Below are 26,019 nucleotides of genomic sequence, written 5' to 3'. Positions count from 1 at the left end.
CAAGTCGGGCACGAAGTTGGAATGCAGCTGATTCACTCACTGCCTGAGGTACGAAGGGCAGAGTATAAGTGAGATAAGGCAAGCAGGCAGGAAGGCAGGAAGGTAGGTAAGTATAATAGCCCCGGCCAGGTTCCTGAGTAATATACGCGGGAACCAGCTTCACGGGAAGGAAGGCCCAACCAGCAGCAAGCAGCAGCACCTGCCCGGCACCTCAAACAGTCGCGGGGGTGGAATCGGCGGCAGCCCTGTGAGCGTGAGCGTCAGCGCTCCGCCGCAAAGCTAGCGCGGCCCCGTTACGTCAGTGAAGCCACCCCTGGAAATCTGTACATACATACTGGGCTGCGTACTTCGGTTATCGACATACGCGTACCTTTGGCGCAAACCCCTGATAAATATAGAAAGCCAATTTTACTTGCACACGCCAAAATGGACACTGTGCCTTCCAACACGAGTGCGTGCGACTTCGCATCCTTGCACGCCACATGTCGGCGCTTGTTTTGAATGTTCAGCTGGTGTAAAACGAGGCAAGGCATTTCGCAAGGTACTTTTTAGCGGGGTCCGTCCACGCCTGTCAAGTCCCAGGGTCAATTACGACGCGCTTGGAACCTTGACAGGTGTCGCGGCAAGCAAGCAAGCATCCTTATCTTATCGCACTTGGCGGGGTCTTTTTTCTGACCCTGGCAGCCAGCCAAAAAAAATATTGGGGCTCAACACCAAGAAGGGCTGCAGCGATCGTGATAATCTAGAATCTAGAGAATTGTTGAAACACGGCATACTCGTAAAGACGAAAGGACCGCTCCACCCACGACAAACCCCTGCACTCCCACGAAGCCCACGCAATGGGTAAGGTCAAGACGCCCAAGCGGGCTGGCGCGAGCACCTTGGGCCCCTACGAACGAAAGGCTGCGAAGCCCGCCGCCAACTCAAACATCTTCCGCTTTGACAAGGACTTTGGCCAGCATATCTTGAAGAACCCCGGAATCAGGTTAGCCCAGCTTCCAGGGCATTGTCGCTGTCTCTCTGTGTCGGTGCTGACCCGAGAACCTCTTAATTGGCTAGCGATGCCATTGTCGAAAAGGCATACCTGAAACCCACCGATGTCGTCCTCGAGGTCGGTCCAGGAACCGGCAACAGTGAGCCTCGACCCTCTCACAGCCTGGTCTGGCCAGCCAAGCTAACTCTCGTCGTCAAACAGTCACGGTTCGCGCCCTCGAGAAGGCAAAAAAGGTCATTGCTGGTATGGCACCCCGGTGCAGACTCGGCAACCGGGGGACAACACGCTGACCGATGACACACAACAGTCGAGCTTGATCCTAGAATGGGTGCAGGTTAGTGGTGCAATGGTTGGCTCTAGGTTTGGGGAACTGCCCCTGCTGACAAAACACGAAGAGGTCACCAAGCGAGTACAAGGGACGCCGTTGGCCAAGAAGCTCGAAGTCATATTAGGGGATGTCATCAAGATGCCAGAGCTGCCGCCCTGCGACGCCCTCATATCTAACACACCATACCAAATTAGCAGTCCCCTCATCTTCAAGATGCTCGCCATGCCGAACCCGCCAAGAGTCGCCGTGCTCATGGTCAGTCATCCTCTGCGTCCAGACAACTCCGGCGTCAACTAACACACCGTCGTCGATTAGTTCCAACGAGAGTTTGCCAAAAGATTGGTTGCAAAGCCAGGTATGCCAAGACATATGGCCAACTGCCCTCCGAACTCCCACTAACCCCTCGTAGGAGATGCCCTCTACTCAAGATTGAGCGTTAATGTCAACTTTTGGGCCACATGTAAACACATCATGGTACATTGTACCTCTGGCGCCTGCCATTCCCGCCGCTGAGTTTTCAGGTCACCCAAACTGACATTTACCAAACAGAAAGTCGGGAAACAAAACTTCAAGCCGCCCCCAAAAGTAGAAAGTGATGGTATGTTCGTCTGGGACAACATTTCAGCCCTTTCTCAGCTAACCGTTTTGCACAGTTGTCCGGATAGAACCACTGGTACCTCTCACAGCCTTTCCAACGCTTCCGTAAACCCACTAACAATGGCCAGATCGGCTCGGCGCGCCCGAATATCGCGTTCGAGGTGTGTGCCCCGAGGTCCGGCTGCCCGCCTCGTGCCTCACTCTCTGCTAACGACACCTAGGAATTTGACGGCCTTCTCCGGATCGCCTTGTGAGTACCTGGCGGCATGGACCAACAGCTGAAGCACAAAAGACTTGTCAAGCTAACCATGGCTTAGCAATCGCAAAAACAAAACACTACGAGCGTCGTTCGGGCCGAAGGAGGTACTGGCTATGTGCGAAAGAGTAAGCCCTTCTCCTTCTCTGCCGGCCCTTCATTGTACTCACTTCTCGGCAGAATTACAAGGTGCATTGCTCCCTTAACAAAATTCCCATCGACGAAAGCATCGTAGAGAACGTTGCCTTCGACGACAACGTGGACACGATGGACGTAGAGATAGATGTCGAAGGCGACGATGATGCCGGCAATGACAACTCCGAAGAGCAGTGGCGCGGCCTCGATAACGATGACGATGACGAGGACATGCCCGCCTTCTTCAAGGAGCTGGGCGACGAAGGCAAAGAAGCCAAGACGCCAAGCAAACACCCAAAGACAAAGGTCGCTCTCATCGTCCGCGCCAAGGTCGAAAAGGTCCTCACCACCACCGACCTCGCTGATAGGAGAGCTAGGATGTGCGACCAAAACGACTTTCTCAAGCTTCTTATTGGTATGCCCACAATGCCTTGGCGTGTATGGATATATCATGGCCTTATACTAACATTCTCAAACAGCTTTCCATGAAGAAGGCATTCATTTCTCATAGGTGCTATTGCAATATAAGGAACGGGGCGGCGTTTACGATTTGTCTAATTTGGCATTCGGGGTTGGTATTGGAATGACTGGTCTCTAAGTACCTATTCATGTTTCTTTGCGAGTTCTAGACAAAAACTTTGCATTTGCACGGGGCGTTTTCTTGTTTTCGTCGTGGATCTCGCGAGGCATGATGGGGAGGGAATTGACCAGGCATATATAAAAGGAAAGAAACGAAAAAGCGGGTGTAGTGACAAAAAAATGTTGCTCATGCCAAAAATAAGATAGCTTTTGATACCACGGAGAGAGGACCACCTCAGACTACTTCTCTATTTCTTTTGGCTCTCTCATATCACTGGTCGTATCGAAAAGCAGAACCAAATAATGGGAAGAGGTAGGTGATACCAAATACCCCCTTTCAAAAACAAACCCCCCGATGGTGTATATCATACCATCTATCCAGCCGTGTGAAGGACAGGTCGATTGTTGACGAGTGCATCTGTAAGTGCAACAAATAACTCGTCCCGTCATGGTCTAGATCAGATTCTCCCATTCGAGAGCACGTTCGTTACACAGCATCCCATCAGCGCCCGCGGCCTGCTTGCTTGCTTGCTTGGTGCCCGTGTACGTAGTCTGCGCTTCTGCCTGCATTCCTGCGAGCCTTGCGTGTATGTAAGCCATGCCATGACTCACTCGCTTCACGCAGTGATGGGTTATTACCCCTATTGCTTGGTTAATCGGAGCCGTATCGTTTCTTGAGGCGAACATTAGGAAGCTCTGGGTATGATGAGGTAACTGATCTCTCACATAGGCCGCATCTGGAAGTGACGACTTCTGGTACCGCGCCTCCTTTGTCTGTGTCCCCCAAATATATATTGCTTGAGAGCTGTTTGCCTGGTTGTGATGACGACCAACAAGTAAGCATACTAGATCAAGTCGATAGACAGCTGTTCACAGGTCCGCAACAAGACAAAAAGCGTCGAGAGACGAGAGTATATTTTATTTCATCCAACTAGCCAAGGTCAGCCGTTGTATAGTCGACTGCGGCAAAAGTCGCAAGCGCATTGCATAGATATACTTATATATGTCCCTCTTCGCCATATAAATATAAATATAGATCAAATATTCACACAGGTATCTCCGCCGCCATGCCTGTAAAACGCCCCTGGGTAGCAGCACTCCTTACCAACCTATCCGTTTTCCCACACTGCTGCGGTGTAGCATATATGAAGATAGATGTGCGCTTCAGCCGACATATAAGGTAAGAAAAAATGCAAATATATATGGGTGAGTAGCCAAAAAGAGAGGAAAAAATACCGCCAGGAATAGATGCGATCCCAAAATTGTTCATATAGTCCATCATCATCGTCACCTCATCCTTTAGATAGTTGGATCATACAGCCACTGTCAACACAGCCAGCAAGTCATACCAGCCCACTTAAGCCCACCGCGTATCCAACCCGTCGCCGTCTTCGTGAATCTCGAAGCCGCCGCTGTCTCGGGCACGAAGATGAGAGCCGCCACCGCTATCAGTGCGGCCTGGAATAAGACCCAGATCCACCTTGCCGGTGGCGAGGACCGACCAGGCGTTCGGCTTGCTCGAGTACTCGCTTGGCGCCTGGCTCGAGGCAGCACTGTGTGTTTCATCGGCATCACCGGCGGTGCCGTCCATTATGTCATCGTCCTCGTGGATCGCAATCTCTTGCGAGTGTGGGTCGATATTCTCGCCATCATCCATGAGGTCTTCGATACCGGCCCACGGTACATCTTCTGGCCTCGGATGCGTCGCGTCGGCGGCTTTGACGGGCTGTCCAAACCCGTCCCAAACCATACCGTTATTGCCGATATCAGTATCCACACTGTCGAGTCCGTCGTCCTCGTCTTCGTAAACATCAATATCGAAGTCGGCATCATCTGGATCCGTCGCTAGGCCAAATGACTCATGCACCTGCGGCCTTTTTACAACGGCTATTGCGTCATTCGTCATCTCGCTATCGTAAGGATCTGTTGACGAGCCTTGGTCCTCTCCAAAGTCGTCGTCCATGTCATCGTCTTCGTCATCTGGGTCATACCCGTTCGAAGGCGGCATAAGAGCGGGGCCGCGGCTCCCAGCCCTGTAACCTCTTGGTTCAGGAAGCGCCTCGCTATGGGGTGTTGCGTAATAGGGAGTGGTCCGCCGCTCACGGGCGCGCTCATCAATGAAGCCAAGCTCACGAGGGATTACCGAAGGTGAGCGGCTCCAGCGAGGGGTGTTGCGCGCAAGGATACTAGGTGATCGCGTACCAAGGCGGCGCTTCGAAACAAGAGCGGCCGACGTGGAAATGGCGATTACCGCTGCGGGATGAGCTGGGAGACGAGGGCTAGGCCGAGGGATTAGTGGAGACGAATGGCGCTCATACGGGGCTGCATGGGTGGTGTTTGACGACACCCGGCGTCGAGACTGAGATGGAGATATCAAAGTAGGAGCCATTGGTGGAAGCGAGCCAGTTCGGACATGAAGCGGTCGAGGAACTTTGCGCTCTCTTGATATCATCGGCGACTGTGCCCGTACGGCAGCAGGGCTGTTGGAGAGGCTGGGAGACTGGACGCCGGTGAAGAACTGCTGGGATGGGGAGGTTGACGAGCGCATAGACGTGCGTTGTTGGTATCCCTGGCGAACACTCAGAGCGGACGTGTTTGCGCTTGGTTGCTCGTCGAGGCGGTCGTTCCACGTCCAACATTCCTCCATTGCGTCAGCCTCGGGAATATCGCTGCTACTGCTCTGAGAGTCAGGGTAGACTCTGCTCAGCTCCCTTAGTTTCTGCCAAGACCACCCGGACTCCATAGCCTGATAGCCAAATGGATGGTCCTGAACATACGCCTCCGGTTGTGTAACGTAGAGACGATTCACCCCGGTGGCCTTCATGATGATGCTGGACACGAGGAAGGTGAAATCCCACAGCGCCGGTGTTGCCATCTCGGCCGGAGATAGAAAGCGAAGCCGAGAGTCCTTGTGGAGCTTGCGCAACGGGACCCAAGGCTGCCTGAGACCGAGAAATTCCGACATCGGTGAGTTGGGGCCGTATCCAGATCTCACGCCAGCACTGGAGGAAATACGCAAAACATCCCCAAAGGCATCGTGAATGGCGAGTTGAATACTCCGAGCATCTGGACCGCGGACAAAAACTGTCTTGATAAGACCTCGACTCTTCAGTCTTTGGTCAATGATCCGACCAGAGGCAAACGCCCGAGGAAGCAGCCATTTCGAGTCGCGTGACTGACCCGCCCATTCCCCAAACTTTGGCGACTGAGGATCGGGCGTCGCCCTGCTGACCGTGTTAGGCATCTGTGTCCACTCGTCGGCGTTGGACCCTGTCGATCGGCGCTGGCTTGGGAACTCGTGTGTCTCTATCCAGACTCCCTTGAGGGGAAACGGTAGAAATACAACTTCGAGCTCCCATGGCTTGGTGTAGGATGGCAGCGATGCTGCCTGCAGTTGGCTGACTTGTGCTTGTAACGCCTGGAGTTGACTGAACATCTCAGCTCGGTTGGACGCGAGAATTGTGGCGTTCGTTGAGACTGAGACTACGCTGGCTGTGGCGTCGTCGGCACATTCGGGGCGAACCGTGCGCCTACTGCTGGCTATGCTGCCATTGTCGTTTAGAATCTTCTCCACCTCCTCCACACGAGACTCGAGCTCAGTTACGCGGAGATCGGCGTGCTCGTGCTTGTCGTGGCAGTCCTCGTGACCAGCCACAGAAAATGACGTGCTCTCAAGCCTGTCAATTCGTTGCTCGTGGCTGCCGACAGTTTTTGCCAACTTCTGGAAGACATCACCAGATACCCCAGTACGAAGACCACCTTGGGACATCTCGCGTTCGAGAGCCGCACCCTGCGCCGTCTTCATAGCGTGAGATGTCGGGCTAGGCCCAGTTTGAGTAGGATTCTGTAACGATGCGGCACCACCGTTTTCGGCGCCGCGCTCCGGCACAGACGCTCCCTGTCCCGGCGCTAAGGTGCCGCTCAGCGTGTGCAGACCCTTTCCTGCAAAGGGCCTGAGATACCTAGACTGGCTGGATGCCGCAGTGGATGGCGGTTCAAGCTGCTGGAAGCAGAGGGAAGGGCTCCCAAGCGCACGGCCAGGCTGAGACTGGATAAGGTTTTCCCAGCTATTTAACGTATCGGGCATCGGGCTATCCCGAGTGGCACAGACATCTTCAACGACGGCATGATTCGCGACCTCGGGGCGACAGTCTGGCACAGACGACTGGAAGTTTAGAATATTCAAGTCCAGGGAGGATCCGAGGTTAGAGGGGAGTTGGAAAGACCCAAAGTCCTGGACTGGGCTCAATGGCTCTCGGGAGGTGCGGGGCTTTTGGTTCTCCTGGCCAGCAACATGTATCCCCGTGGAAGGTTGCGCCTGTCCCAGCGGGACGTCCTCGTGGAAGCAAGCATGGTGCGAGCACATGCACACCTCCGCCAGATTGGGGGCAAGACTGTCCTGGAAGCCGTCGCCCAGGGAAAGCCTGCTCCAGAACCGGCGACAGCCACATCGCGGCAGTGTCTGGTCGGTATAGTTGCAAGGCCCCCCGGGGAGGGCGGGCGCGTTGCGCAGTGGCTGGCCGTCATTGAAGATATCAAATACAAACGAAGGGCCAGCAACAGAAGCGTCAAAAGGAGGAGCAGCCATTGAGGCCCAGGACGACCATCTCCCTGGGGCGATTGGGTTCTGAAAGGGGTCGACGAACACCAGGCAAGGTCGAGAGCGCGGGCGAGGTCGGGATCGGGGCGAGGCGGGAGAAGTGGCTCAGCGAAGCGAAGCCGGAAACCAAAAAAAAAAAAAAAGACGAAAGCGACGGTTGGTTACGCAAAGTCGGTGACAGAGACAGGCCCCGATGCGACCCAACACCAGGCCAGGCCAGCTGGGTCGCAACCTGATGAACTCGGCTCTAGAGCTTGTACATGGTACTGCTCAGGATGGTGGTCAGTATCCAAAAGGCTGGACCGGGCATCGCAGTTGCGATATGACATTCAAGTTCGTTGTGTCCTGAGGCAGCGAGAGACGAGAGTCAACCGTCACTCCTTCTGCGCGGCACGAGCAGCGGGAAGAATGCGGGGGGAAAATGGAATCGAGGGACAAACGCTGGGTCAACTACTAGTATTTATATGCAGCCTTGAATCGTTGCCGTGGTGGGGTTTAAAGATCTGACGGAAGAGCGCGCGCAGCCTCGGAACAGGTAGAAATGTGTTGCGACGAAAAGAAGACAAAATAGAGGCCGCAAGACGGTGAGGCGCATTCCAAAGTTGGTACGGAATACCGCAGAGAATTGGGTGAAATGCAGGCAAGGTGCAGGCAGGGTGCAAGGCGGGGTGAAATGTATGGGTGTACCGACAGAGCAAAGCAGGTGTGAGGAGATAATGGGAGTTGTCGGAGCAGGGGTACAGAGGAGTGGAAGGGTGTGGGGACAGGCGCCGCGATTTCGCCCGCAGCGTCTCCTGCTGAATTTGGACTGATGGAGCTTACCGTATCTTTTTTGGTGCTGCCGGGCAGTTGCGACTTGCGATTGCGCTGTTGCGTTGCTTCCAACGTGACGAAACGGGACAGAGGGATGACTCTCTGACTCGACTCGGCTCGACTCGACTCGACAGCTGCGCGGCGGGCGTAGGCGCAGGCAGGGATCTCGTTGGTGAGGGAAGAAGGCAACTCGCTCTCTCATCAGGCCTGCATGCAGCCACGGCATGCACCTGCTCTCCGTGACCCTCTCTTGTTGTGCCTGGCACGACGGAGCACGGCAAGTCATTGGATGCCTAGCCTCAAAACGCGTCCAGGTTCGCGGTCAGCGCGGGCCGCAGTCGAATCGTTCTATGCATCCCTGCCCGTTTGCACCGTTGGAGCTCTCCCATTGGACACGAGGCACTTAACATCCCTGCATGGTTTGACCGCGTCGCGGCTTGTCCCTTTCTGAGAAGCTTCACCTGGTCTCCCACTTGGCATGGCGCTGGCCGAACGAGATCGGCCTCTGCCAGTGACTTGCAGCTCGCTACCCCAATCATGGCCGCCTCTAAAGCCTGCACTACCGTCCAAGAGATTTGTTTCGGCTTCCACCCCTGCAGCCCCAGCATCCCAGAACTTCAAAGTGCACCGCGTGTGCCAGGGCTACCGACCCCCTTATCTTCGGCTTTTTTCTCGTCCTTGATCAATATAATATACTCTGTAAGTAGCGTACGTATATTTTGTGCCCCGGTCGGGCCGCCTTGTCTGCCGTCGGTCTGTCATAGCTTGTTCTTGAATGTAGGTGAAGTGAGGCTTGCGAAACATCAATAAGCAGAGCGGCCAGCAGTATATGTATCCTGGCCCTTTCATAGGCGGGCTCGGCGCTTCTTTTGCTGCTCTTACAATTACCATAAGATGCAAGGCAATATGTGTGAGGCGAGGCGGTTGGTGGTGTTCCAAAGGCATAAGATGTGAATTTCGCCTCCCGGACATGCCTCCCGAATATGAAAAGCCTATGTCGCCCTAATATGCTTATCTAATAATCCAAACGCACTGATACTCCGTATCTAAGCCATCCAGCCCGCTTCCGTGATTAAATGTACCGTGATGTGATATACAAAGAGTTAGCTGAGACAAATCAAATTATTTTGGCGACTGAGTCCCTTGAAAAAAAAAGCCCCAATGGAACACTACGCCAGTCAGACTAGACTTCGCCCCAACTGCCCATAGGGCCGGTGCTGGCGACTATGCTACCGGTCCCTATCGACCCTCCTATGTCCCAGTAATGCCGCGACGAGTGCCGTGATGATACCGATACACTGCTTCGCCTAGCGGATCTGCGTGTGCTCTGGCTCGCACAGCTACCAGAAGGATGCCGCAGAGCCACCGGGCTTGAGGGGACAGTTGCTTTGAACGTACGCCGCTCGGATGGGCGTGGCCGGTGATGTGTGTGTAAGTGTGACACTAGCGGATGGTGCTGACGCACCCTGGCCGCCTTGGCAGCAAGTTCCTGAGTACTCGATGTCGCCAGATGAGAAGTCCCTGATGTGAATGGGGGCGACGATGGGCGGCTTGATGTGAAGCGCGAGCGCAGATAGCGGAAGACGAGCCGAATATCGAGGTCCTGCTCCCACTCCTGCTGAGTAAAGGTCTGTGATGCCTCGCTCGGAGTCATGTCAGTCGTGGCCGTCGTGGGGGCCTCCGACGGCCGCGCGCCAAGGACGTCAGCCGAGTTGCTGACTGTAGGCTTGAACTGCGGTATTGAGGGGTCACTGTCGTCCAGCTTCCGCGCCGGTTCTTGAACATACACAGGCGCTTCTGGTATGACCGGTAGGCCGGCATACGGCAGAGGCACCTGCTGCATCCGAGAGTACGTCGTAAAGGCGCCGGGGTGGGCCGACATCTGGTGAATGAGAATGCCAAGCTCATGAGCTATCCGCTCAAGCATATGCAGCTGCCATGTCGAGTCATGCGATGACTCCGACTCTATGTGCGCAAATGCGGGGGTGGATGAGTCGGCGGTTGATGCCTTAGGCATAGAAGAAAAACTTGTATCATCTGGAAGAGCTTCCCCGAAGAGAACAGCAAGAAGCTTGCCATCGATTCCCATCAAGTCGCAAATGACTTTCCGGGTGATGAGACTCCAGAGGCCATCGCTCGCGACACGGGGCTGTGGGCCATCTTGGTCGTGCCAGTCGGTCCCCGCGAGCTGAGAATCGCCGAGAGTCTCGTCCACGGCGGTCCTTGGTACGAAACGGTCCACCGAGTCTCGGGCCGGGACGGATTTGTCGTGGAGCGAAACCTCCGATTGTCGCCGTCTTCTTGTTTCCTTCTGAATGTCCTCGAGCAGAAGCTGACTTTGTTCTAACCGCCATGCTTCTATCCTCTGATTGCGCTTCAATTCCTGCGCTTCCTGCGCCTCCTCGTTCTCGAGCTCCAAACGAGCCAAATCGAAACTCTCGCGCCTTCGCTTGATGCGATTGGGGTTGAATCGCTCAAACGCGTAAAGGCGGTCTTGGGCCTTGGTATCGATAGTGTGGGCGTCTAGTTTAAAGGAACCCAGGCCGTCGTGTCCCGGAAGCACTGTTGCTGCATGAGCGACTTCTTGCTGGCGACACTGATTTGGCACTGTTCGAAATTCGGGCAGGTGACTGTCAAGGCTGTCGAGCTCTGTGTCGTCCTCGGCAGCACCTTCGTCGATGACATCAGAATGGACGGCAGAATTGTCCGGTTGCGAGTTGAAATCAGAACGGGCCGCGGTGCCCAGGCTTCCCAAATCGCTGATTCTTGATCGTCCAGGTGTGAGCTGGTCGTCCTGGACCGAGCTCATGTACGAGGTTGCGGTCCCCGCGTCTGTGCCAGGCGTAAACAGAACCCATGTCTGTGATTCGTGCAGCTCTGAGTGAGCCTGGGGCGCGAGGATCGCAGACTCTCCATCCTCAGACTCGGCACGGGTGGATATTCGCTGTGGGAGCTGCCGAGTTGGCTGATGGAAGGCCATTCTGGACGGCACTCAGTTCTTGTCTTATCGAAGACAAAAGCGATAAGGGACGAAGTCAAAACCGACGAGAGCAGACGACCACGATACAGAAGACGTAATTATTGTCGTACGGAGTAAGTTGAGACTCGCCTATGGTGGGCGACCGGCCGATGATGCGCGGTTGGCTCCGGAACTCGGTGATGCAGTCGAAGCTAGTAATATGGAAATCGTAGTTGCCGACCACTAGCGACGGCGGTAGGGTCAGTTGCGTGCTTTGCAGCAAGCGGTGACGGGATCGGTCTGGCTGGCCAGCGTGGCTTTGCGGTGGACAGGTACTGTACGATACGGTAGGAACGGAAGGCGCAAATGATGAGCGGGTTCCTAGAAATCCTTTTGCGGCACAGAAACTGATTCCCACTGGGTGTGTAACACGTTGACGTCTTGGAAGTTTAAGACGGCGACCGACACGGGTTGGGCATGACAGGCTGAGCAGCCAGCAGACCTGGAAGGGCGATTAGGCGCGAGCAGGGGATCTTATCAGCTGTGCTTGGTACTTTGCGCTGGCGGGATCACGCGGGGTGAAGATGTCCACCGTAAGTACCTATTCCAACCTAGGTAACGTTAGGGTATTACACCACTTAAAGTTCACTTCCTTACCGTTGGTGGGAGACCCTTTCCGGTTCTCTATACAACCCCACCAGCACCACCTCAGCTGACCTCAGCTCGCCCTATCTCAGCCACCTTTAATCATCTCGGCTTCTCCAGGAATCGGTGCAAGACAAATTATAGTTTACGACGTACTAAGAATGGCGAATGTAGTAGAGCGAGCTTATCATCGCTCTCCTCATGAGACCTGATGCTGATACTGATGTAGGATTGTTGAGGTAACCTAAAGTCGGGGTTTCCTCAGTTGCGATTGAGGGGGTACTCCTGCTATATCCCATGTCGGATTGAGACTTTGCACGATAAGCCCCGCTAACATACTCCTACCTCAACGACACTCGGTTTCGTTGGTTAAAGCTTCAAGAACATCGAGATTGAGAAAGACGGATTGGCCGCTCGGCATTGACGGAATCGATGATAATCTTATCGCTCTGTTAAATCCGCCGATATTTCGTGATCTATCTAATTGCAACGATCGTAGCCGGCAAGTTGCAACCGGACAATTTTTTTGCAGTTCCTTCTTGCATCCCACGTAAGCTCGGTACAGTACTCGGAGCTCGGTTGGAACGGGAACCGCTAGCCGTTTTGGCGCTCTCCTGACAGCCCAGGACGAGTAGTGACCGTTCAGTGACAGCGCTATTCAGTGATTGACTTTAAGCTTGAATATTGTGGTTCGTTTTAGGGGCGAACAAGAGCCGAGGCCAAGCCGAGCAGGCCGCGCGCGGTAAAGCGGGCCTCTTCTCAAAACAGTTCGTGTTGGCAGTTACTCCCGCCCCATCTGTTTCGAATCTTGATTTGTAATTTGTATCTCAGTGAGTCACTCGCCGAATTGCCACTTTAGAGCCACTTTGGAAACTCGGGGACTGAGACTGTTCGAGTATGAGCAGAGAACACGATCAGAGCCTGGCAGGCCATTCTTCAGCCATGACGCTTCATAAGTGCAGAAGGGACAACGAGTGCAGAAGCTTAGTGTAAATAAAATCCCACTGGATGAATAATGTATTGACTGTACCAGAGCAAGTCTACGACCATGATGCTAGTAACATGCTCTCATCTCAGCCCTAAAAATGACCGTTGCGCCACACTCTCAAGCCAGATACCCGTTTGCCCGCGTCTCCTAACCTAAGCCGTGAAAGCTCCAGGGAAGCGCTTCATGTTCTGCTGCAGGGAGCCCTTGTTAGACAGGAACTGAACATAGGCACCATCAACTAGAATGCCACCAGCGGCCTTCTTCTCGAGGTACTCCTCGCGACGGAGAGGAGTGAAACCCCAGTTCTTGGAGATGATGATCTTTTGGCGACCGGGGAACTTGTACTGAGAGCGGCGGAGAGCCTCGAGAGCGATAGCCTTGCCTAGATGGACGTTAATCATCCGCCGCGAAACATGCCAAAATGTGAGAACTTACTGGAGTCACGAGTGCGGACGCTCATGATGATCTGACCAATGCTGACACGGGCGACGGTTCCGTTGGGCTTGCCCCAGGCACCACGCATACCAGTTTGCAGTCTATCGGCACCGGCACAAGACAACATCTTGTTGATACGAACGACATGGTAAGGGTGGACGCGGACGCGGAGGTGGAAGCCTTCCTTTCCGGCAAGCTTGACGAGGTACTTGTTGGCGCAAATACGGGCGGCCTCGAGGGCCTCGGAACTCAGCTGCTCCAACTCGTTCGACACCATGTGGATGCACAACGGGAAGTCATCGACGAGGGCGCGCTTGCGGCCAAGATCGAAGATGCGAATCTTGGGGTCAGGCACACCACGGTTAAACCGCGACTTGGGGTACGGCTGTAGAGACACGGTGTTAGCATACTAGACATGACATGACTGCAAAAGTAGAAAACTGCGGTACCCCGAGCACATCCGCTTCACGGGCGCTTTCGAAGTGTGCGGTGTTCCCCACTCCCGAATGACGAAAAAGTACGGGAAAAGAGTGCTTTTCTTGTTCGCGATCAGAGTCTTACCTTATTCTTGCAATAGCGGTAGCATCTTGCGGGACGGCGTGCCATCTTGACGGATTTCCTCAATGATGTCACGTACGGGTTGTGGTGGTTGTTGGGTTGGTGATGGGAGGACGATTGAAACCGAGCCTCTGGATTTTGACAGAGGCCAGCGATTACCAATCCGGAATCCTCAATCTTTTGCCGATGGGTTTCGATGATTAAAGTGGGTCACTTAGGGCTTCGAGGCCCCACCTCCATGTTCCAGCCAATAAGGATTGACCCCACTATTTGGTGTATGGGTAATATTCGCAACTTTTTTCCGCTTCGCAAACTTCAAAAACGACGAAAACGCCAAACATCGACGAGGACATTGCCGTCAGGAGCCATTAATCTCGCCTTTCCGCACACCCAACACCACCTTCGCAATGGCCCCCAAGAAGTCCAAGTCCGATGCCCAGTCCATCGGCACCAAGGTCCATTTTCATTTGCCCTGCTGGCCCCGAATACCCTCACTGACAATTCCGTAGCTTGCGCTTGTCATCAAGTCTGGCAAGGTCGTTCTCGGCTACCGGAGCACCCTGAAGGCTCTCCGCAGCGGAAAGGCGAAGCTCATTCTGATCTCCGTAAGTCACCATACTCTTTGCACAGACCAGAGCCATGGAACAATTGCTGACTGCTTTCTTCTAGGCCAATACACCTGCTCTTCGAAAGTCCGAGCTCGAGTGCAAGTGCTCCCTATTTATTACAATATCGAAGCAGACGAGAGATTGGCAGAGTGGATTGGACCTTGCAACAGAATTGGATGTCATGCCATGGCGTGTTGCCCGGTCTGGATTTACAAGCCAATCTCAACTTCCAGAGGCCGCTTGGTTGAGAAGTGAGCGCTGAGCTAACATGGTTGTAGACTACTCCATGATGTCCAAGACCTCGGTTCACCACTACAGCGGCACCAACGTGAGTCTACCCATAAAATACCCTTGATTCCGCGCAGACAGAAATATCTTCGGATATTTTATTCCTATCTGCTCTCGGCCTCGAGACTTCGTGTCTTGAGGTCTACCCAGAGAAGAAGTCTTGAGACTTTGGAGGGTACCGTCAGAAGCTTACAAATACCCCGTCGCAGATCGAGCTTGGTACTGCCTGCGGAAAGCTGTTCCGTTGCTCCACGATGGCCATCTTGGATGCTGGTGACAGTGACATCCTGAGCGACCAGACGGCTTAAAGCGACAATATCATTTGGGCTAGCACGGAACGGCGTTCGGCTTTTGAACCGGGTCGATTTATCCCTGGGTTAAAAATGGTTCTTTCTGGCGCTCTCGGGCATATCTTGCCTCTTGTTCACTCAAAGAGGCGAGCAGTGAATTTAACTCGCTTCTTTAGGTAGTCCCAAGAGAAACTTCGCTCACGCGAAGTGAATGTCAACCACAAGAGAATTTCCGGTTTAGGAACCTGCGTTTCTGAAAATCTGGCCATGACACAATGTGAAGCGCGTGCAAGCCGGGTCTTGACAGGTTGCCGATCCGAGTTCCGTTTAAGTGCATCCAAACCCGAGGCTACCGATGTCATAATAACAACAGCGAGCCCCATACTGTTACTCTTTTGAGAGCGGATGATCACAAGGCAGCCACACGCGGACACCGCTCTTAGGGCCCGGTTGGGAACAGCATCGGTTTTGCATTGAGTCTTAAATTGCTATCATTAAAAATACCCGAGCTTGATCCGTTTACCTATCTTGGGGCCCGGACACCACAATGTGTCCCTTTAATGGCCACGCGACAGCGCAAACGGCATCGATCTTCAATCTAAACTACGTACATACCTTGCGGGGTATTATGATATGGTAAAAGGCATCCTGGACAAGTTAGAGGCTTTGTCAGTTACCTCCTTGTTACGGGATTCGCGGCCTGAGATGGCAGTATAACGCAATGGGGAGCTTGTTGCTTGGCCAGATCACACTATATGCAAGCCATAAAGTCTTCAACACATAGCTTTAGAAGTCCGCAAGGTGTCCGGGGGTTATCCTAGGATACTTGATAGTACTGATAGGTCGACCTGCCGAATCGAGTGAGACCACGGAGCAGGCCTGGAAGCCGGCAAAGAAAGGTGGCAACCAGGCAATCGCTGCATGATGTGCTCATGCAGCGAAGGTGTTTGTTTCAGCAAATCCCCGACGCATCAAATACCTCGCTGCTAGTAAGATTTGCGACGCGAACGCGGTTAATGCATGTCCAACAAGGTTTAAAGCTGGCCTGCTCCCCGGATAGATCGCCGTGTATTCGTACGCCGCAAAGAACATAACAACAGCGAGCAGAAGTTGTATTGTGTTGTGCAGGTTGCTGTCGTTGGGGTTTGTTTTGGGATTGGTTTGTCGCTGCTCGAATGTCATTCGATTGTCCGCCTGTCGAGAAGCGGACATCTAGCGGGCGGCTGGAGCCCAGCCAACGCCAACGCGTGCGTTCCTGGCGCCTCTGGGCAACCTCGATTCGATTAGAAACAGGCTGGAAGCAGCACTACGACTCGTCAAGAATACCTGACAGCGCTTGTCAAAGGCTCCAAGCCCGATGATAAAGGACACCCAACCTGTCGCCCGCAGCCAAACACCTTCTATGTAAGAGCAAAGAAACGTGACCTTACACACGGGCTTTCAACTTGTTCTGTTGCAACAGTCCAACGTGACGCAGACTCGCTCACTCCACCTGCTCTTGCCCAGATCGGATCACCGCCTCAGTGCACATCCCTGTGGCTTTGCTCGGCTGAGCCAGGGGCTTGCATCGCCCTGCACGACAGACAGGCCAATCCTCGTTTCCCATTTCCACGCGCTGCGTTTCCAGCTGTTCTGTGCTGGAGAATCAGATGCCCAGCAAGTGACCACACCCCCTTAGCGGACGCCACTGGTGTCGAAAATAGCATTCTCGACTCAACCCAAAGTTTGACCAGTCAACATCTTCTGGAAGCTGACCTCGAAGACAAATTTCGGCCCACCCTCCTCAAAAAACGCACCCATCTACAGCGGGAGCAGTATCTATCTGTTTCTAGCACGGGAACCGCTAGCGATCTGTGTTACAAAGAATCCTGCGCCGCCCGACCAACTCGGGCTCGCTGTTTACTTTCCTGCTCAACCAAAACGACACGGACAATCGAGGGGAGACAAAGAATCACTCAGATATCGCCTGCTTCCCAAAAAAAAAATCAGCCATGGCAGCTGTTGTCAAGAAGCCTCCGGCAACTGGCCGCGAAACCCCAACAGGAACACCGTCGCGCCCGACTCCGAGAGTATCGACGCCCTCGTCCGCCGCTGCAAGCGGAACTGGCGTGGCGCGCACCCGATCGGTGCGAACTGGGACTCCCGTCTCAGCTCGTGCTGCCGCATCGTCGAGGCGCGAGTCGCTACTCGGAAATGGATCCAGCAGCACACTCAACGGAAGTGGTGCCGCTGACGTGGAGCGCGAGGAAGCTGCTCGCGCCGAGACAGTAGCTTTACTCGACGACTTAAAAGAGCGCCTAGCCAAGGCTGAGACTGCGTCGGAAACATACAAGCGCCAGACCGACGTGCTACAGAACAGGCTAGACGAGGCGCTCAAAGAACAAGCTGTCCTCGAAGAGAAGGTTCACGAGAATGAGGAACAGATCGAATCGCTGACTAACGAGAAGCGTGAGGCCGCCCGCCAGATACGCGAGATGGAGAGCATTTACGAGGCCGAACGGAGCTCCATGGTGAAGGAAAAGGACGAAATGGCCAACCGCGAAGAGGAGATGCAGGCTGTCATCCAGCGGCTCAAAGACAGCCTGGCGCAGAGGAATGACGAGGACAGACATGCAAGACAATGTAAACCTCCAGCTCACAATCCCCTAGTGCTTGCGCTATCCCAACTCGCTATCCCAGTCAACTAACACCTTTCCGTCCCAACAGCCGTGACCAGTTCGCCGAGCTTGGACAGCGGGAGCTTTGCGCCGCCGTCATCAATCCACCGGAGTGACTCACGCAACAATTCAAAGCTCGTCCTTCAAAAGGACAAGCTGATCGAGTCTCTACGGCTCGAGCTGGCCGAGGCGCAAATCAAGCTCGTCGAGTCGGAAAACCATGGTGGAGGACGCCTCCAAGAGGTCGAGCGCCTGTTGATGGAAGCCCGGGTGGCCAATGCCCGCCTCATGGAAGACAACGAGAGCTACCAGCTGCTGCTGCAGGACAAGACCCTAAAGGGAGACTTTGGTACAAGTGATTTCAGCTACATGGGTGGCTCATCAGCGAACCAGGATGCCCTCGCTGCCCTCGAGGGCCGGTCAAGTGGGACCAGTCTGGCCGACGAACTGTCCGAAGCCGCCGTGGACGACCATAACCCCAAAGAGCTCGAGGCAGAGCTGAACCGGATGAAGGACCAAAACAAGGCCCTCACACTCTACATTAACAAAATCATCGAGCGCCTACTGCAGCACCAGGACTTTGAGCACATTCTCGATCAGAGCAGCGACTTCAAGCCAGGGCCGAATACGAACAAGGAGCTACCCCCGCCGCCGCCGAGCAAGCAAACTGGCAGCCAGTCATTGCTCCAGCGCGCCAAGTCCATTGCCATCGGTACCGGGCCTGCCGCAAAGCCAAAGCCACGACCCATGTCCTTCATGCCTTCGGCTGGGGCAACAGTCAATGCGTCGCCCTTGGCCAATGCCCACAACAACCCCGACACGGCGCCTAGCATCCCGATCGGGCTGGGGCGCTCTGCCAGCACTCGCCGTGGTAGGCCCATGAGCGAGCAGTACACAGGCGGGGCCGCCAGCATCGTCAACGCCATGTACAAGGGCACGCCCGAGGGCCCACTTTCGCCGACTCTGCGATCCAGCCAGACCTTCTTCCTACCGCAGTCCAACGGCGTCGGCAGCGCAAGCAACCGCGCCAGCAGCGGCGGCGGCTCTAACGTGGCCACCCCGCTCACCAGCAGCGGCAACTTCCCCGGCATGAAGAGCGAGACGAGCAGCACCAGCGGCGACTCGGTCGTCGGCGATGTCACCACGCCCCCCAGCCAGAGCCCACCCCGCCCCCACCACGAAAAGACGACCACCTTTGCCGGCAACAAGCCCCGCCCCCTCCGCCTCGTGCAGGAGAACTCGGAAGCCACGACCAACGCCAACGCTAGCAAGCGCCAGAGCTGGGTCGGCTGGGCGGCCAGCGCGTTTGTCAAGAAGGACGACGCGTCGCCCGGTGAGGTGATTCGGGAGTAGAAGGTTGGGGGGCATAAGGGGTTCGGTGTCGGAATAATGCTATGGAGGTGACGATAACAGGAGAGAGATAAAAGAGTGTACACGGTGAACAGGGGGGACTTGGTAGTTGTGTGACAAGTGTAAAATGGAACGAAGCGTTGGGACCTTGGTATATAATGATGGAGGAAACTTATTACTACGCATAAGGGGGGTTGTTGCAGGGAGACACGTGCGAAGAGAGGGAGGATGAGATGTGGATAGCATAGAAAGTGAGTTTGGTTGGCACTTGCGGCGGCTGTTTAACAACTTGTTTTCTTCTTTGCTTTGTTTAGCCTCTGTTCTCTGTGGGTAGTCGGGTAGTCAGGCAGGCAGGTGGCTGGTGAAGGGTAAAAACTGGGAAACTGGAACTGGAACTGGAGACTGGAGACTGGAGACTGGGATTTTCGGGGACAAAGTGGTTTGGTTTGGTCCTGATTTGACTAGCATAAACTACCCTACGTCGGCCTCCTCTCTCTCTCTCTCTCTCTGTCTCTCTGTCTCTGTCTCTCTCTCTCTCTCTGTCTCTCTCTGTCTCTCTCTGTCTCTCTCTGTCTCTCTCTCTCTCTGTCTCTCTCTCTCTGTCTCTCTCTCTCTCTGTCTCTCTCTCTCTCTCTGTCTCTCTCTTTCTAGACCGGGATTTCTCTTTCTCTCTTTGCCTTATTTCTTTTCTTTTGTAAACCCATAACACCGCTTTATATCTTTTTGTTTCATTCTCGTTTTCTGTTGTCTGGGATCTACTCTGGCCTTGTATTGTTTACCAACTCTCCTGCTCTCTTTTGGTTTTGGCTTTGTGTCCCTCTAAACATACCCCCTGGCCTATTTATTGTATGCTTTCTTTCTAATGAATTGGAATTGATCTTTTCGCTGCTACCCCCTCCGTATAAGTACAAATTTGCATGGCCATGGTGAGATTCTTTTCGTCTTCTTCTTTTCCTTCTGGTCTCAGCTCTGAGTCTCCCTTTTCTTCGGCTCTCTTCTCGACGAGAACTCAAGTTAGTCACCGAATGGGGTATATGATGCCCAACGCGGCACGATGATATAATGCAAAATGAAATATACCTACCTAGATATGTACAGTACCTGGAGGTAGGTACCTAGGTATATCGAGGAATACAATCCAGTCCCTGAATGTTTATTAGCGGGTGACTTTCCAAGATCTAAAAGCCCCCAATGTCTTGCGATTCGCCGCAAAGGTTTTTCGTAGGAGGCAATAGCTATTTGAACTCCTATTACATAATCCTAAATGGCTATATATTCACTCGAAATACCTTCTATTGAAGACCTCTACTAGTCGGTTGATTTATAATTTTTTTTATTTTCCTTCCCAAGCACCACGCTAATGAATATCCACGGATTGGTGTGAATATATCGAAACGGGCCTGTCTACCACCCACACCGACCTCTCTACTACCTTTCACGAGGAAGGGACGGACGTACATGATAAACTCCTCCTCCCCCTCCTCCTCGGAATATATCCTCAGCTACGTTGCCCTTTCTGACTTGTGTGTTCGCCACCGCTCCGTGACGTCAACAAGGTAATTACCTACCATGTCCCTCTTCCCCGCCCACTTGTGCCCCGTTGATTGCTAGCTTGTCATCCCCATTTCACGGGCATCTCGAAGGAAAGATAAACAGAGTCGAGAAAAGGAAATCAGCGTTAGTTTCACACAAGGTGAAAATAATACTGTTATTCTTGTGTAGCAAGCATGGTATATCCATCTCTTTTTTTTTTCTTTTTTTTATCTTCCTCCCTTCTCTCCCTTCTCTCCCTTCCCACAGCAAGGAATTCTCCATGACTTGATGCTTTCTTTCTCCCACGTCTCTGATCCAAGATGCCTGCCTGCCTGCCTATCACCCTCTCGCCTCGACAAGGGAAAATGAATTCCCTGTGAAAAGGATACAGGTAGAATATATTTCTGTTTTTGGCATAAGAGAGAAACTAGAAACCCAAGAATCCAATTGAAACGGGTTAAATTCTTAGATTAGGTATAAAGTCATAAAAGGAGTCAAGGCCAATGATGGCGAGCCATGGAGGGGTTGGGAGACGGGAGAGAGAAGACAAATGAAGAGTCCCTCCCCCCCCCCCTTTCTAAAATGCTGTTTGGGCGGCCCCCATGTTGTGTAAAAAAGAAATACCGGGGCCAGTTTCATCCAGTCCAAGCCTTTGTTCTCCCATTTCCCAATATCCCAGTTTCCCCAGTTCCCAGTCCATAGTTCCAGCGCAGTCCCAAACAATCCCTTTCCTAGACCCGAACTAGTCTGATTCCCAGTGTATGTAACCATGGGAAATACTTTCACAAGAAAGAGCCTGGCGGCAGGAAGGGGGGGTAGGAACACAAAGCACAAACGCCAATGTTATCTATAGATTCAAGGAAAGGAAAAAAAGAAGGAGCTGGTCTGAGAGTTGCCGCTGTCTCGGTCTCGGTCTAGACCGGGTGTGTGTGAGTGTTATTTTCATGAGAAAAGGAAAACAGTTTAAAGCCAAACAAGTCGGCTCACCGACCTGGCTAGATATTGTATGAATACCGGGCCCTTGGTTTTGCCAGGAATCCCATGGGAAATCGCTTCTTTGTGTCTTTTTGTTTTTACCATCCAACGCCCAAGCCCCCCGGGGAATATTTTGTCCACAATGCCATGCACGCTCAATATACAGACGCAAGAATTTGCAACCGAAGAAAAAGATAAAGGAAAGAGAGATTTAAGGTAGTTTGCACGGGTTTCTCCGTGACTAAACCGAGACGGAAACGTCTCCGGTCGTCGTATTTGGACGAAGACTCGGATCGTTTGCCGCGTTGGGCTTTATTTTCATGTTGCCCTCGATAATTTGTGAACGCACGCGCTGGCTCAGAGGGAGCGTGTACTTGATGTAGCCCTTTACGATGAGCTGGAATTCATCCCCCATGATCCGCTCCCAGCGCTCAGGCCCACCGACCGTCCCATTGCCTGGGTTATGGAGGCGGACCTCGCCTGTTGAGTATGAAGGTCCCGAGTGGAAGAACGACCCCTCAAATGTGAGTGGGCTTCCAAAGCCTGTGATTGTACCGAGTTTCATGTTTGGTGCCGAGTCGCTCGGCGGCGGATCGTCTGCGGAATCATCTAGAGTACCAATGGCTCGTCTCGACATGCTCGGCTTCCTGGGGGTTTTTATTTCGCCGGGGTGTGTGCGATACCATTCCGAATCGGTACCGGCGTGGGGGGACTTCGCAAACACTTCGATATTCGCCGAATCCACCACCACCACCACGACATTGGGGTTGTGCGCCCTGATTGTCAAATCAAGCATCAGCTCCTCCGAGCTGACGACGACGTGATCCATTCCCACCAGCTTGATATTCATGAGGGGCTGTGACGTTGCAAACATGAACCCTATTGCTCCCGAAACGACGAGTAGCAACATTACTGTCAAGACAAGGCAGCTCGCGAAGCGATTCAGGAAAGAGGGCTGCGGGCGATAGGACTGCGATTCCATGGACCGCAAGTTATGCATGCCTCTACGGCCTCTCGCCGACCTCCCCGACCGCATCGTTCCCGACGGGATAAGAGGCGTTGTCTCATCATCGGCGCCCGTGGTAGTATCGTCGAGATCGTAGCCGGCGGACAGGTGTATTCCCCGCTTGCCATTAGCAATGGCAGCACGCCCGTTGAAGCGAGGGCTGGGCGGCCCAGATGGTTGCCGCGCGGTGTTACTCCCCACCGACTGTGAGGCGCTGAACGGAGACGGGTCCGTAAAGAGTGATGGGTGGCTATTCCCGCTCCCGTTTCGACCCCATCGCCCGAAGTGGTGATGATGGCGGGCAGTCCCTCGAGCAGAGCCAGCCGTGTTGCTCCTTCCTGTCCCTTTGCCGTCGTCCTCGCCAACCGCACTTTCATTAGCGTTGCTATTGTACGAGTTCACGAACTTCATGCTCTTCTTGACCGCCATCGTGGGAACGGTACTCTCCATCACTGCATGGATCGAGCGCATGCCGTTGCGGTCAACCTGGCTTGCCATTGACGTTGCGCTTGGTGTTCGGGAATGAAACCTGTGGGGACGTTCACGCGCATCGGGCGGGTTAGAGTCGTAGACAAACGTTTCTTCCGAGTCTGAAGAGTTAGCCTCCTCCACGGCGCTCGCCACCTTGGCCTCAAAGATGTCGGCCTTGGATGACGCTGGACGAAGCTTAGTTAGTAACGTGCTCATGGGATTTGCAACCAAACTCGACCTCCGGAAGCCTGGCGAAAGAGCCCTGGGACTCGTCGAGACTTCGAGGTGTCCATAGTACTTTGCTGGAGAAATACACAAATCGGCAGCCGACGACACTGATCTGTCGGACTGATGATGTCGCAAACTAGGGATAACAACTGAATTCGGCGGCTCACCAGTGCCAGCGGCAACGGCGGGCTGTTTCCGTGCCGGTTTCTTCTTCTCCTTCTTTGGCCGAATCGTCTCTGTGCTGGGCTTGGTGCGCAAACTTCCGTTCGACCCCGGCGCCCCGGCCCCGGGCGCAAGAGCCGCTTGCGGCACCGATGTTACCGTCTCAGTTTCCACCGTCATGCTCTGCAGGGAGACCTCGCCGGCCTTTCCCTTCCCCGCGCCGGGCCTGACGGATGCGCTAGATTGCCTTGTTGTTAGGGACGGTGCGCTGGTAGGTCCAGTCCGCCGCTCGGCTTTGATGCTACCGGCCTCGCTGCCGCTCTCCTGCGTGGCCAGATTTGCCTTGCCCAGCAGGTTCTTGGAGAAGGCCGGATCGACGACATCGGTCTGCGAGGTTTCCGAGATAAAGCTATCGTCCAACTTTTCCTCCATTGAATCTTCGCGGTTCCGGGGCGAGGACAGCGGGCTCGCCTCCTGGACTGTCTCCAACGTTGACGAACTCGGCGGCCCGCGCGCGGGGGTTCTCACTCCAGACGGGACGGATTCCTCGGCTTCTGTGTCTGACTGGGGATCTGGGTGTAATGGCGGCTGCGGGGGCGTCGCACGTTGGAGGTTGATCAAGGGTGGCAACGGCGACTCCTGCTCCCCTCTCCGCGGCGGCCCAAGGTTAGGCTTGTTGAGAATCGGTGGTGGAGACCGCAACCTAGGCGAGACTGGCCACCGGGGCGATTCTCTAAGATGTTCTAATGCTGTTGGCGACTTGACAGGTACAGGCGCCGCGATGTTAGGATCCGAAGCGGCAGGAAGGAGAGCCGGCGTGGTAGCCGACGAAAGGATCCTCGACGAGGACGGTAGGGCCGGAGTATTTGGCTTTGCATGCCGAGCCGGACTAAGGTCTTGGTGGCTGTTTTTGCGTGACCTCGTGCCGGGGTTTGCGGAGGAGGCCCTCGAGGTGTTCGTCCGCGAAAGCGGCCTGGTCGGGGAGGGGTCGCGCGATGGCAGTGGTGAAGGCACGGCGGATGATGTTGCCGTCGAGGCGACTGAAGGCTGCGACGGCAACTTTGAAGGCCACGAGTCTGTCTTGGGGGTGATTGTGACTATGCTGGACGCGGACTCGCGGGACAGGGCAGGGTGGAGATTCGGATCCTTAGGAGAGGGTGAGGGCGAAGACGAGCGGGTGGCGTCCGGGGAGCCGTTGGAGATGTTGAGTGGGTTGTCCATGTTTTGCATGCTCGGTTGCGTGGAGCTAAGAATGGAGGTTTATCGCGGCCACACATGCCAGGACCTGTCTTAGCTGGGACGAGGGCATGTCATCATGGCCAGGCCGGCATGCAGGGAGGCTGTCGTGGACGGGGCGGGACGATGGTCCGCGACTGCTCGGCAGCGGTGATTCACCACCGCCTGTCGAATGGCTTAGTTAGGTGCCGTAGATAAGGTAGCTTCTCACTTAGGAACCTATGGGAAGGGCGATATTGCGGCCTCGCATGCACTTCACATGCAAAACAAACGGCCGCCACGTCGAGCTCTTCGCCGTTCGCTGTTCTGACTGACTAGGCGATCTGGACAGTGACACAATGTCGCGCGATTCCAGTCCGTCTTGGTGCAATGCGCGACAGAAAATCTAACGTTGGTGGTTGTTGCGAAGCGGGAGGGTTTGGTTTGGTTCGCGGGAGATTCTCCGAGTGGAGGATGCTAGGCGGGCTGGTATTGATGGATGATGTCGTTGGTCCTGGTCTGGTCGGCGAGTCTCTGCCCTGGGCTGGCTGGGTCAGCAAGCACAAATAGGTTTGGGCGGGGGCCGAGCGCTAGGTAGGTACCCAGTGTTGCACAGAGGGTATTAGGCTGGTTCCGTGCCCATGCGCTGGCGGTTTCCACCCACCCCCAGGATTCGAGCTGCCAGTTGTCTGGCGCCTCCCGCCCCCATTGGTTTTGCTGCTGAAGGCCCGGGCTTTCTCGCTTCTCGGCCCTGATCCCGCCTCAATGCCGCATAACAGCAAACAGGCAACCTTACGAAGGACCGTATGTACGAAGTACCTTGGGTACCTTATCTACCGGGCTGTTCTGTTTCCCCCGTTTACGCCTTCCAATCTCGTATTTGTATTGTAACAATACGTACTGTCTTTTCTGCTCGCCGTTACCTTACGTACCACTCTACCTTTACGGATTTGAATTCCCGGGTCTTTGGCCAGGGAGCTAAACCTCCGGATCCAATTACGGTTTCGTAGTGCAGCCTCTTGCGTTACGATGCACTCCATCATTTGGAAGACATAATAAAGTTGAGGCGTAGACTGCCCCAAACCGGGAGCTGGGGAGCTAAATGGGCTAGTCCAACACGGCGTCGGGTCCGACAAAGAAACTAATGTTCTTCTTTCATCGTCGTCGCCCCAAGAAGCTACTAGCTAAACACAGAGTAGGTACAGTACACAGTAAGTACTCTTTACATCGGTGGGTGCAAACAACGGTTTGAACCGCTAGCCCACGTTGTGCCCCTGGAGGTAGGCTACTTTGAGGCATGGTGAAATACGGGAAAGTACTTCGTTCTTCTTCGAATATCCCCATAATTG

The 26,019-nt window shown here is 54.3% G+C and overlaps 8 protein-coding genes across 8 annotated transcripts; 3 read left to right on the top strand and 5 right to left on the bottom strand.

Annotated features, from left to right (window-relative positions):
- The first annotated feature begins 601 nt into the window (after window positions 1-601).
- On the top strand, window positions 602-3,082 carry B0T26DRAFT_113143 (S-adenosyl-L-methionine-dependent methyltransferase). Its single transcript, XM_060433288.1, has 14 exons — window positions 602-985; window positions 1,060-1,133; window positions 1,196-1,237; window positions 1,302-1,328; window positions 1,390-1,577; window positions 1,638-1,677; window positions 1,732-1,796; window positions 1,872-1,920; window positions 1,976-1,995; window positions 2,048-2,080; window positions 2,141-2,169; window positions 2,237-2,303; window positions 2,356-2,725; window positions 2,790-3,082. Exons 1-14 carry the CDS (start codon window positions 840-842, stop codon window positions 2,819-2,821), a joined length of 1,182 nt encoding a protein of 393 aa, XP_060299879.1. The 5' UTR covers window positions 602-839; the 3' UTR covers window positions 2,822-3,082.
- Window positions 3,083-3,784: 702 nt separating this feature from the next.
- On the bottom strand, window positions 3,785-7,632 carry B0T26DRAFT_692751 (uncharacterized protein). Its single transcript, XM_060441172.1, has one exon. It carries the CDS (start codon window positions 7,475-7,477, stop codon window positions 4,247-4,249), a length of 3,231 nt encoding a protein of 1,076 aa, XP_060299878.1. The 5' UTR covers window positions 7,478-7,632; the 3' UTR covers window positions 3,785-4,246.
- B0T26DRAFT_113971 (uncharacterized protein) lies at window positions 7,620-8,772 on the bottom strand. The gene is made up of 2 exons (XM_060433289.1): window positions 7,944-8,772; window positions 7,620-7,755 (listed from the first exon to the last, which is right to left on the bottom strand). The coding sequence occupies exon 1, from the start codon at window positions 8,586-8,588 to the stop codon at window positions 7,950-7,952; it is 639 nt and encodes a 212-aa protein (XP_060299877.1). The 5' UTR covers window positions 8,589-8,772; the 3' UTR covers window positions 7,620-7,755; window positions 7,944-7,949.
- A 713-nt stretch (window positions 8,773-9,485) lies between these two features.
- On the bottom strand, window positions 9,486-11,282 carry B0T26DRAFT_640096 (uncharacterized protein; the record flags this gene model as incomplete). Its single annotated transcript, XM_060437196.1, has 1 exon — window positions 9,486-11,282. One exon carries the CDS (start codon window positions 11,280-11,282, stop codon window positions 9,486-9,488), a length of 1,797 nt encoding a protein of 598 aa, XP_060299876.1.
- A 1,764-nt stretch (window positions 11,283-13,046) lies between these two features.
- B0T26DRAFT_639424 (ribosomal protein L10e/L16) lies at window positions 13,047-13,935 on the bottom strand (the record flags this gene model as incomplete). The annotated part of the gene is made up of 3 exons (XM_060437136.1): window positions 13,047-13,276; window positions 13,330-13,714; window positions 13,891-13,935. The coding sequence occupies 3 exons, from the start codon at window positions 13,933-13,935 to the stop codon at window positions 13,047-13,049; spliced, it is 660 nt and encodes a 219-aa protein (XP_060299875.1).
- Window positions 13,936-14,294: 359 nt separating this feature from the next.
- Window positions 14,295-15,091, top strand: B0T26DRAFT_638745 (50S ribosomal protein L30e-like protein; the record flags this gene model as incomplete). The annotated part of the gene is made up of 6 exons (XM_060437070.1): window positions 14,295-14,342; window positions 14,397-14,492; window positions 14,557-14,591; window positions 14,745-14,746; window positions 14,774-14,823; window positions 14,993-15,091. 6 exons carry the CDS (start codon window positions 14,295-14,297, stop codon window positions 15,089-15,091), a joined length of 330 nt encoding a protein of 109 aa, XP_060299874.1.
- A 1,973-nt stretch (window positions 15,092-17,064) lies between these two features.
- B0T26DRAFT_747394 (uncharacterized protein) lies at window positions 17,065-19,083 on the top strand (the record flags this gene model as incomplete). The annotated part of the gene is made up of 2 exons (XM_060444841.1): window positions 17,065-17,695; window positions 17,780-19,083. The coding sequence occupies 2 exons, from the start codon at window positions 17,065-17,067 to the stop codon at window positions 19,081-19,083; spliced, it is 1,935 nt and encodes a 644-aa protein (XP_060299873.1).
- A 2,767-nt stretch (window positions 19,084-21,850) lies between these two features.
- On the bottom strand, window positions 21,851-24,589 carry B0T26DRAFT_618169 (vacuolar segregation subunit 7-domain-containing protein; the record flags this gene model as incomplete). The annotated part of the gene is made up of 1 exon (XM_060436024.1): window positions 21,851-24,589. A coding segment is annotated over one exon (2,739 nt), but the record flags the coding sequence as incomplete, so codon positions are not given.
- Between the last annotated feature and the right edge of the window lie 1,430 nt (window positions 24,590-26,019).

Source organism: Lasiosphaeria miniovina (genome assembly GCF_030549165.1).
Source record: "Lasiosphaeria miniovina strain SMH2392-1A chromosome Unknown B0T26scaffold_2, whole genome shotgun sequence".
NCBI lineage: Eukaryota > Fungi > Ascomycota > Sordariomycetes > Sordariales > Lasiosphaeriaceae > Lasiosphaeria > Lasiosphaeria miniovina.
This window is presented reverse-complemented; position numbering and strand designations above follow the sequence as displayed.